Raw genomic sequence first — 12,063 nt, 5'->3', positions numbered from 1 at the left:
AGTAGCTCCAAAGTTTTTATTCCTGATTTAAAGTATCGTTTAACGATACACCCTGCAGAACATTACGATCACGCTAGGGAAGTATGCTAAGCTACATGCTAATCAACCATCAGCACTGCACACGAGCCCGAAGTTCCTAACACAGAGATGATTTTGATGCTGAATCTATTGTCTCACTTTGGTTACTAAAATGACCAAACTCCCAAAATGACAGTGTAGTCTCTTTAAGCAGAGTGCACATGTTTCGTAAACAGGCACGGCCCGGCGGGGCGGAGTCATCCTTTATATTTTTTATTCCCTGATTGTTCTTATAAATTCTTTCTCAAACATTTGGCAGATAAGTTAAGATTGCAGTATAATGAGTTGTTCTTGTGCTATACCATGTGCTTTGTAAACACATTACCCCCCCGTACTCACTGGGGGTCCACCTGACTACAGTTATTACAGGCTCTCCACCTGTAGCGTTGCTAATAATTAGCAAATATGAAGGAAGGGAGAGGTTTTGTTTTTCACAGCTGAGTGTTAAGTGGTTAAAGATGAGCGGGCGGGGGCTGAAATGGTGCGAGTGAGTCGCCAACCTGTTGCTGTTGAAGCGCTCGATGTTCACAGAGGCTTCGTTAATGTATGAATTTTACTAATTATTCTTTCTGTGAAATTGTTAATGCTAAACATTAATCCGAACCCCTTCATTTCCATCTCAATGTTTCCACCTCTGTCAAACACCCACCCACCCTCGTCTCACTCTTCAGACTAAACGCTTAGTCGGACCACTCGTTCTCGTCGAGCTCGGAGTCGTCGTCGGACTCGCTGTACTCCACGGCGATGCGGCGCGACAGGATGGTGGCCACGTCGTTGCCGACGGGCTCCCTCTTCGCCTCCTGCTCTCTCTGCTCCTGCACCTTCCTCAGCTGGATGCCTGGAGGGGAGGGAGGAAGGGAGTGGGGAGGATGGAGGACGGGAGTGAGCAGGGGGGACGTGACTAGAAGTTCCGGGGGTCCCTGGTAACAGCTCAACAACGGCAGTCAGGTATCATGTGTGATCATGCCTCATCAGAGGCCGGTTTACATTGATGGACCGTCATGTGACTGATAAATCGCCATAACAACTACTATACAAAACAACAACTGTTAATGAAATAGACATTATTTCTCTTTCAGCTTTTGTGCCGGCGTTTTATTTTGATGAAAGCCTTACAAGAGCAGTCGGTTACTTATGTTCAGACTTCGTTATTATTTTAATACTGTATTCATTTGATTTAAGGGGAAGGTACACTCACCTTAAGTCACCAATGCAAAATCCCAAATTCTCAAACTTTGGGTGTTTAAGGTGTGAAGGAGTATACTTCTTTGTATACTTACCTTAGTTTGAATGTAGTATAATCTAATATAACTTTGATCACCTAATTTCTGTTGTCCTACTTTTACTAGGAAGGTGGTTGGGTAAGTTTTTCTAAATCAAAGTATTTAATATAAATAGTATTAAATATAAACTTAATCTTATTAAAACATACACACGTACCTCTACGTATGGCTGCCAGCAGGTCGGAGCGTGCGTCGCTTATTGGGATCATCCCCGGCATGGTGGACTTCCTTGCCGAGAGCGCCCCGTCCACGGCGTGCGTCGGCGACGGGTGAGCCAGGTAGCCCGTGGGGGCTCCGGGTGGCGGCGGGGGAGGGGCGGCCGGGGGCGCGCCCGACGGAGGGTGGGAGGGGGAGGGCACGTAGTTGGCCGGGGGAGGAGGAGGGGAGGGGGAGTAGGGACGGGAGAGGGTGGAGGAGGTGGGGGGGGACGGCGGAGGCGGCGGCGGTGGAGGGCGGGGCGGTAGTAGAGTCGAAGGCGGTCTGCGCCGATGGGATGGTCGGGGGAGGGGGAGGAGGAGGGGCGGGTGGGATGTAGTACTCTGGGATGGTGGAGGGCTGGCCGCTGGTGGGGGAGGAGGACAGAAGAAAGTGTGTGGGATTAATAAAGTTTATTCAATGGAAACGGTTAGCTCCTATGCAGATTGTTTAAATAGTAGAAAATACACACCATCAAATACATGAACAGAAAGACATTCACATTAAAAGTCAGTAAAACCTCATCTCGATGAGGAAACCTACCCGTGCCCGGCCCGGTATTCCTTAACCGACTGCTGCCTCGGCCCGTTGACCGTGGGATCTCCACCAGCCTGGACCCCGTGTCCCGACGGGGTCCGGCCCAGGGAGGTCGCGTGTCGCCCTGCCGGCGCCGGTACTCCGGGTCCCGGGGGCTGGTTGGGCGGCCTGAGGACCCGATCCAGGGACTGAGTCTGGGGCGCAGCGGTGAGGTGGTCCCTGGAGTGGTCGGCGGGGTGGACGGCGCTGGGGGCCTGGGTGGAGGGGTGGTTGGGGCTGGCGGGGTAAGAGTCGGACGCCATTGACCTGTTGGAGGGAACGGGAGCGGGCGGTCGGTCGAAGTTCAACACATTTTAAAACAGCTCTCTCTCTCTGATTACAGCCTTTTCTTTAATCTATATTCTGCACATCTGGTGTTTGAATTCTCTGCTGCAGTGATCCAAAGTTTGATCTCATCTTTTCTTGACATGAAATATAAATTCACGTGCTGTGATTTACCTTCACCAGAAGAGGGCAGCAAGGAGCTTTAAACAATACAGCAGGTGGGTTGGTGCTGCTTGAATCTATATCACAGGTCTGTGCTTAGAATGTGAGACTTTGAGTGCTTGTGTTAGAATACCTGCACACTATATACTATTTATAACACCTCAATACTATTTATAGTTTTTTAAGGCTGTAAAAAAAAAAAAGAGAAAGTCAGTTTGGCCAGTTTTTTTTTTTTAATCATCCCAATGCAGGAAACCTAACCTGACCGGTGTGTGCTTGTGTGTGTGTGTGTGTGTGTGTTTATTTACCTGCTATCAGGGGACAGTGAGCCTTCTGAGGACATGCCATGGTAAGGTGAGGGCGTGAGCCTGGCGTCTGGTCTGAACTCTTTGTCGTAGGCCAGGACGTTCCACTCCTGACGCCGATTACGAGCCTTACGCACCTTCAGAGGTAAAAATAAATAAATATTTACAATTTATGTCGCTTATCTTATGAATAATGTAAGCAGTGGGGGGACCCCCTCCCCCGAGTTGAGGAGAAACTCGGGGGAGGGGGTCAATGGAAAATTTGTATCCTCAAAGGTCAACAATGTCAAGACAGTTTGCTACTGGTCAGCAACGCAAAACAATTATATTGATGATTTCACGCTACTTTGCGGTCTTTCATTCTTTGCTAACTTCATGCTAGTTTCAGAAGGAAGTCAACAAAAGATAATGACACGCTGGTATGCATCCTCACTGACCTTCTTCACCTCTCTGCCCGGGTCCTCAACCTGCTTCTGCTGCTCCTACAAAGAGAGACGGAGGCGGACGGGTAGAAAGAAGAGCGGAGAGAGAGTTAGTCGTTGATTATTGATTGTACTGATGGCAGAGGAAGAGAACAGGACCCCGTCACCAGCTCCTTCACCACGGGGTAAACTCACACACACACTAGTCTACCCATCACACACACACACACACACACACACTAGTAAACACACTAGCAGGCGGTGGACAACAGAGCCAAAACTCTGGTAACACAAAACAGGAACCAATCACAGAGGGTTAGAGAGACGGTGAGGTGGCAACACACAGACACAAACAGAAGGGAAGGTGTGTGTGTCTTTAAATAAAAATGTGTTTCTCTGTGTGCGTCTCACATCCTCTACAATGTGTGTGTGTGTGTGTGTGTGTGTGTGTGTGTGTGTGTGTGTGTGTGTGTGTGTGTGTGTGTGTGTGTGTGTGTGTGTGTGAGTGGAGTGTGGAGGGGTGAAGTGGGGGAGGTGGGGGAAGCAGGAAAAGGCAAGTTAGGGGTCTGGGTTGTCTTACGGAGATGGACAGGGGGCTCCTGGGTGGGGCCTGTCTGGAGTGGGGCCTGTCGGGGTGGGCCGGACAGCCCTATGGAAACATGGGAGAAAGACAAGCTGGTGCGTTAGACTGAGCAGAGGAGGAGGAAGGGTGGGCGTGGGTCTTAGAAGACCAGGTGACTCTAAAGATACATTAGAGAAAGGAAGAGAGAGAGAGAGAGAGAGAGAGAGAAAGAGAGAGAGAGAGGGAGAGAGGGAGAGGAACGAGGAGATGAGAAATCCTCCTGCAGCCTCCCCTCGTATTCAAACCCGTCATCTACGATGCTTCTATGGGGATTTGTTTCCAGGTTGTTGGGGAGGAACAGAGAGAATGTGAGCAGCGTTCAGTTGCACAGAAATATTGACAGCAAACACGTAGAGCGGCTGAGAGAAGGTTTGGTGATTTATAGTGAATCGAAGGGGAATACTAGTGAAATATATACATACTGTGTTGGTCTAAGTGGAAAAGACAGAAAATTATGACAATTTAAGTCGGATTTTAATCCATTATTATACGGGTTATTTGGAATAAAATGTTCTTTTGCTCCGTGTTCAAAGACGATAATGACGTTTTGGTTTATTTTACAGTGTCGTTTTGGCGATTGCTTAAAGAAAACATGCTTTTTAATCTGGCCCGGCGAGTTTTGGGGTTGAGAGGGTTAAAACGCTAAACAAGTCAAATGTATTATTATTACCTTGTATCCTTGAATACAGTGAGCAATATCAATAACTCAAACTGGACAAAATAAACGAGATTCCTTATAGTTTCTGGCCCTTCAATCGGTTTTAAAAATGTTACTTGAATTAGAAAACATTCATGAATTAGGTTTAAATTACAAAAATGTTAAACAAAAAGTTGTTTTTGCCATATATGGATATACGTGTGTACAGTATAATCTCAACATTTTCTGATACATCTCTTATTTGGTCGCACGGTATATGTGTAAGTCGGCATGAAGCAGCCAAATGGAATTCAGCCATCAATAATTGTATTGTTTACACTTTAAGCTTTTTCCTTCTGTGACATAAACGACAAAAACCTGAACTGTAACATCATAAAGGAGCTACATCTTTGCACAAATATGTGAATATGGCGTTACAGAACTGTCATTTATTATCTCTGTATAACGAGCCTGTCCACCTGCTGCTGATTTAATAACCAAAGACACGACAAAGCAAAACCTCAACGGTGAGCACAGTAAGATAGGAATGCATAAAAATAAATAACAGCATTAAAAAAAGGACACGATTAGGCAGAAAAATAAAATATAGATTAAAGCACAAGATGCATTTCATTTACTTTTCAGTCTCACACACACACACACACACACACACACACACACACACACACACACACACACACACACACACACACACACACACACACACACACACACACACACACACACACACACACACACACACACACACACACACACACCTTCTGCCGTCGCTTCTCCTTGCGCTTGTCCTCGGTGGCCTGCAGCATCTTCTCCTTCCACAGGTTGAAGAAGTAGGACGGGTCGGTGTAGAACTTCAGCGCGTCCTTCTTGTCGTCCCTGCGTAGAGGAATGAGGAACAGTGGGTGAAGAACAGATGTTTGGGATTGATGGGGCGGGGGTTGTCAGTTGGGTGAATGATTGAAAGAAAATGTGTGAGAGTTTAAGAAGCAGATGACACAAAACACAAGCTAATGGACCCACAAACTTAACTGAATTATAGTAAATTGGACGCCACGATTTACTACAAACTGTCTCACACCGATTCTTAAACTACCGACATGTTGATCTGCTGACCTGTAGGGGCTGAGGATGTTGAGCGGGGGAGGTTTGTCACAGCGGCGGTACATCTCCACCACGGGGTTGGGGATGGAGGTCCTCGACACCACCTGCTGGTCCTGGATGGTGCTGCTCTTGAAGGCCTTCCTCATGTTGATGTCCTGCAGGGAGACTGGAAGGAGGCAAAAAACATGCAGAACGGAGAAAGATTCAGTTAACAGTCGAGTAACTTAGAGGCCGAAGAAACGGCTGTTTTAACTCTTCAAGGGTCGGCTCGGCGGCTAAATCTATGGACTCAGCGTACTTGACTGTGTTTTCCTTTGACTTCTTTCCAAATTAAATTTTAACAATTTAGTAGATAGAGTAACACCGAACAGGATGCCACCGTGGATCCAGTCCCAGAAACTTAATGTCACACCTCTATGCGTTTAAGGATTCTGTTGAAAGGCATTCTGGGAATGTAGGAAGTTGCTTAAAGGAGTACAAGTACAGGAGATCAAATACTACAAGTTGAAAGGTTTTATGTGCTTTTAAGTACCTATAATAATAATAATAATAATAATAATACACAACCCACATGCATATAGACGAATACATTATTAAAAATACACTGTATGCACTCTGACATTAACACACACGCACACACAGAAGGTGATAATAGGACAGCAGGGACAGATTAGTCTTAGAGCTTGTTGCACCAGCTTAACAAGGATCTTTCACACGCACACACACACACACACACTGCAGCAGCAAGAGAGGTGTGTTCACTGTGTGTGTGTGGAAGCAAAGGAGCAAAAACAGTGTGTGTTAAAATGCTTTGTGTGTTCTGCAGCGTGTAGGACTGCAGCATAATTAACGTGTCTTCATATAACAGAAGCCAGTATTGACACGGAGAGGAGAGAGTGACGGACAGACAACAGTTATGTGTGTCAATCCCTTAACCCCCCCCCCCCCCCCAAGAGGAGATTTAACACTACAATACTGTAATGCTATCCAGGATCTAGCAGATGGTTAACCACACACACACACACACAGGTTCAGTGTAGATCCGCTCTGTGTATAATCAGGTTAAACTGTGTCAATATGACATATGTTCCTACCACTGATTTACTTGACTTCTGCACTGTGTGTGTGTGTGTGTGTGTGTGTGTGTGTTGTTATCAGAAAGAAGGCGTGTGAGAGGTTCAACCTCGGACAGCAAATTCCTCAAAAACTAAATGGTGATTGGCCGTTTGATCTGCGTGTGTGTGCGTTCTTGTACATCTATCTTTGTGAGGACCAATTACAGTTTCTTGTGGCCGGTCCTCACTTATTCAAACGCATGTTTGAGGGTTCAGACTTGGTTTTAGAATTAGGTTTAGGTTTAAGGGTTGGGGGTGTTAGGGAATGCATTAAGTCAGCGAGTGTCCTCACAAAGACAGAAGTACAGGGATGTGTGTGTGTGTGTGTGTGCAGACTCTGCAGTCAGCGCACACACACACACACACACACACACACACACATGCGTCTGCTCTGTTTGATCATTCCTCCCTAAGCTTCTGTCCCCGTGGCAAAATGAATAATCCACAAAACTAGCAGCTAATGCAACTTTCATTCAGACACATCTTCAAAGAGACCTCAAGCTGCTTCTTCCTCTCTTTCTTTGGTCTCACACACACACACACACACACACACTCACACCCCGTCTCTCCATCACCTCTATCTCCTCCGTCCTCATCGCTCTGACTTTAACGCTCATCTTTCCTCTCTGCACATTCACATGCACACACACATGTTTTCATTGCTGCTAATCACCAGATTAACGTATTAAACAGACGGATTTGCAGCGGGCCTGAATGAACCTGCACTACGATGGTTTAATAAGAAGTTAATATTCAGTCTGGGATGTGCAGCATCCTGCAGGACACACAGGAGGCGTTTCAGATGAATGAATAATACTATCACGGAGAACTAGAGTTACAGTTAAGGGTCTGACAGATCGTCCCTTTCCCATGACCAGAGTGTGAGAATGGGATTCACAGAAGTCATGGAGTGCAACCTCTCCTTTGTGCTGCTGCACATTCACACTCAACTCAACGATTTGCATTTCAGAGCAGCGGAGATTAAATTCAACAACCAATGAGATAAGCAAGTAGAATATATAGAATATAGGTCAAGCACATTTTGTAGGTTCCTTTTTTTACATCTTAACAATAACAGTAACGCTTTTTAATTTGGGATTTTAAACATAAAAGCAATTTATTTCTTTGTAGAATGGACAGAAGGCACATGTTTCACTGGTGATACTTCCTCCCTTCTTTCATTCTCACTCCCTTCCTTCCTTCCTCCCTCCCTTCCTTTCATTCTCACTCCCTTCCTTCCTCCCTTCCTTTCATTCTCACTCCCTTCCTTCCTTCCTTCCTCCCTCCCTCCCTTTCATTCTCACTCCCTTCCTTCCTTGCTCCTTTCTTTCATTCTCACTCCCTTCCTTCCTTGCTCCTTTCTTTCATTCTCACTCCCTTCCTTCCTTCCTCCTTTCTTTCATTCTCACTCCCTTCCTTCCTCCTTTCTTTCATTCTCACTCCCTTCCTTCCTCCTTTCTTTCATTCTCACTCCCTTCCTTCCTCCTTTCTTTCTTTCATTCTCACTCCCTTCCTCCCTCCTTTCTTTCATTCTCACTCCCTTCCTTCCTCCTTTCTTTCTTTCTTTCTCACTCCCTTCCTCCCTCCTTTCTTTCATTCTCACTCCCTTCCTTCCTCCTTTCTTTCTTTCTTTCTCACTCCCTTCCTTCCTCCTTTCTTTCTTTCTTTCTTTCTTTCTTTCATTCTCACTCCCTCGAGTGAGGGATGAAGAAAGTAAAGCGAAAAGATGTGACTGAGATGCAACAGAGGAGCAGATGACATCGTGACTGTGTGGTAGGAAACGAAAAGACAGACGATTTGCTTTTGTGTGGGAGGAAGAGGCAAGGAGACGAAGAGAGGACGAGAGAAGAGATGAAAGAGTGAGAGCGGGGGAGGAGTGGGAGAGGAAGAGAGGAGGAGGGTAAGGCCGAGGACTGCTGAGCTTTTTCCTTTTTCCTCCCCGTCTGTGCAGCTCTTTCTGACGCCGTGCTGCAGAATGACTAGGCAGTATCAGGGGAGAGAGAGAGAGAGAGAGAGAGAGAGAGAGAGAGGAGGTGGACAAAAATGGAGGAAAAAAGAGACAGAAAGGGGGAAACAGCTGAGTGAGAGAGAAAGAAATACACAGGGAGGAAGGGGAGAAGAAGAAAGAAAGAAGAGTGCTACAGAAAGAGGAGGGAGAAAAGGGGGGATGGAGGGAGGAAGAGAAGAGTGAGGGAGACAAGAAAATAAATGGAGACAAGAGATCGGAGGAAGTCGAAAACAGAGAAGAAGAAATATGAATACAGGAAGAGGGAAGAGAAGAAGAACAGGGCATACGAGGGTTAGGAGAGGGTTTGAGAGAGAAAATGAGAGGAAGAAAGAGAAAGAATACAGAGAATGGAGGGAAATAAGATGAGGGAGTGTTGGAGGGAGAGTAGTGGGGATGATAAAAAGAGGGACACAAAGAGAGGGAGGGAAGTAGAGAAAAGGAAGAGAGGGGAAAGGAGGGAAGAGAAGGAAGTAAGAAAGAAAGAAAAGGGTGAGGAGTAATGAGGCAAAGGAGGAGGAGAGACTGAAAGAATAACGCCTCAAGGTTGTTCGTCTCAGCCAACCGGTCAAGTTGCAGTTGACATCCATGTCTGTCTAAAATGTCATCGCTTCCTCATTTTGTGAGGTCACAGTGATCTTTGACCACCACATTTTAATCAGTTCATCCTCGAGTCAAGGTGGACGTTTGTGACGAATACGAAGAAATTCCCTCGTGGCGTTTGTGAGATAACGAGAGACGAGAGAAAGAAAAGAAGAGAGCTCGAGACTCGAGGTGTCTCACATCACACATAAAAAGTTCAGTTTGAGCCTCAGGGGCCACCGTAGTCAGCTCTGAGATCCTCCTGTCAGTGCTGAGCGAATCATCACAGCCCGGCCTGACCGCAAGCGTGTGTGTGTGTGTGTGTGTGTGTGTGTGTAGGCCTATCAATTATCAAAGAGTGATTGACCTTCAGAGTTAGTGAAAAGCTTAATGATGGAGATAATGGTAATGGCTCTGACTGTGTGTATACACACACACATACACGCAACTGGAGTGTGTCTGTTCACTAAACACACTCAGATGGCATGCAAACACACACACATATATGGAGATAATGCTACAAGGATGAAGAAGACAAACATCGAACAAAGAAGGTGGAACTGGTTGCTAACACACACACACACACACACAAAGAACAACATGACTGTTGCAGAGACGCTTTATCAATAAATAATCAGCAATGCTGCAGGGGTAAGCATTGACACACACATCTGCACAAAAACACACAACAGGCTTCCTACACCTCCTACCGAAACACAAGCAAGAACACACAGAGTGTGTGCTCATGCCAACACACACACACACACACACACACACACACACACACACACACACACACACACACACACACACACACACACACACACACACACACACACACACACACACACACACACACACACACACACACACCTCTCTAACTACAAGACATGCAATGATCCGTAGCACTGGAACACAAAAAAAAGACAGAAAACACCTGAGACAGCACTCATCATAATCATCTGGGACAGACGACCTTTAAAGGGCCACACACACACACACGTGGTCCCTACCTTCCTCCACGGTGGAGTCGAGCTGGGTGACTTTCACGGCCAGCTGGTCCACTCTCTCCTGCAGGCTGCTCATCCTCAGGTAGAAGCTGTTGGCTTCGATGAACAGTTCCCCGAAAATGTCCTCCGCATGGCGACCTGGACGGGGAACGAGAGAGAGAGAGAGAGAGAGCGAGAGAGAGAGAGAGAGAGAGACGCACCAACACAAGGTTTAGTTTTGAGACCGAAGCTCAACAGTATTTATTTCTAAGAGGTGCTCTCCTCCAGGTGTGTCTGACCATCCAGATGGAAAAGGGCAGGCTCAAGTGATTGGATGAACCATCTGTCAATCAAACTCTTGCCGAAGCCAGAAAATGCTTCAGTGTCGTTCTCTGCTCTTCTTTCAATGAAGAAAAACTCTCCAGTCCTGATGTGACTGATGCTACTGCAGCATCTAACCTCTTCAGGAGCCGCCATTGTTGTTTAGAACAAACAGTCGCCTAAGCCCCGCCCCCTAGCTGCCAGTAGCTCCTCACAGGATGCTGATTGGTCCAGACACAAACGCTTTACTTGAAGCCTGATGAGATGGATTTTGGAGTGATAATCCACGATTCTCGCATGATCATGTGACCTTTGCGAGAATCCAGCCGCCGTGCAAAGTTAAATACAAACACTGACTCAGGCATGATCCTCCTGGAGGACATGATAAAGGCAAAGAAAAAACCCACAGAAAGTCAGAAGTCAGAGGAGAAATCCACAAATGTTGTCGATGCAGTTGTCGAATTTAATACTTTAAAGGACCTTTCTGTCTCACACACACACACACACACACACACACACACACACACCTGCTCAGCCCACGACACGACAGATGGAGCCGAGGCAGAGCACTCGCTCATTCACAGCGAGCTGTCGCTGAATTTAATTTAGTCCCGAAATGTTAATCATGTTTAAACAGATCTGTTTTTTTTTCATTCCCTTCACGTTTCCACTGAATGATCTCTAATCTGACGCAGGTTTGTTATGAGCTGCTGAAACACAGACGCGGCCTCGTTCACTTAAACGCCAAGAACGTAGCCCTGCGTTCATTTGCACCTCAGATGCCAAAAGACGACGCATCGTGATCCGACTGCTAACAACATATTGTAGGGGCGTGTCGGGCGTGCATGTGACCTACTGTTGTGTGCTGCAAACACAGAGTAGCGGGTTTCCGTGTCGTTAGATCAAATGTGCAGGAAGTTGGGGTTCAAAGTTCAGGTCTTTAGAAGAGCCTTAAGAAACCTCCATTTTTTTTCATGGCTAACAGGCGACCCGTCCCCTAAACCTCCCGTCTAAGCGTGTCTTACGCTCTCATTGGCTGTAGCTCCCCAGCAGGTCAGATATTTAACCCGTTAGGTGATGCACCGGCAAACCCAACATAAAGATGTTGGGAAGCTTCAAAGAAATGATTATAAAATGGCAGAAAACGCAGCAAAATTCCAGGATAATCTGCGTTTTATTAGTGATTGCATTTGTATAATCATACTTGGTGCTTGAACCACAGGATACTCACTCAGACTGCCCAGCTGTTTGATGATGGCTGCCAGGGTGCTGTTGGTGACGCACTCCAGCTCACTGGTCACCCCGTCCGGCAATGCCATGCGGCACAGGTGCCGGGGCTCAATGTTCCTCTTCACCAACGGCAT

General features: G+C 46.5%; 1 protein-coding gene across 1 annotated transcript; it reads right to left on the bottom strand.

The window, feature by feature from the left end:
* Nucleotides 1-758: 758 nt before the first annotated feature.
* Nucleotides 759-12,063, bottom strand: LOC142950610 (actin-binding protein WASF3). Its single transcript, XM_076092173.1, is given in 10 exon segments — nucleotides 759-916; nucleotides 1,519-1,801; nucleotides 1,803-1,923; nucleotides 2,100-2,399; nucleotides 2,888-3,021; nucleotides 3,322-3,366; nucleotides 5,345-5,462; nucleotides 5,700-5,853; nucleotides 10,403-10,537; nucleotides 11,931-12,063. Coding segments are annotated over 10 exon segments (1,581 nt in total).

The sequence above is a fragment of the Anarhichas minor genome, unplaced genomic scaffold (genome assembly GCF_050575085.1).
Source record: "Anarhichas minor isolate MPS153535 unplaced genomic scaffold, ASM5057508v1 ptg000016l, whole genome shotgun sequence".
NCBI lineage: Eukaryota > Metazoa > Chordata > Actinopteri > Perciformes > Anarhichadidae > Anarhichas > Anarhichas minor.
Note: the sequence above shows the minus strand (reverse complement) of the source record. Positions and strands in the feature narration are given on the sequence as shown.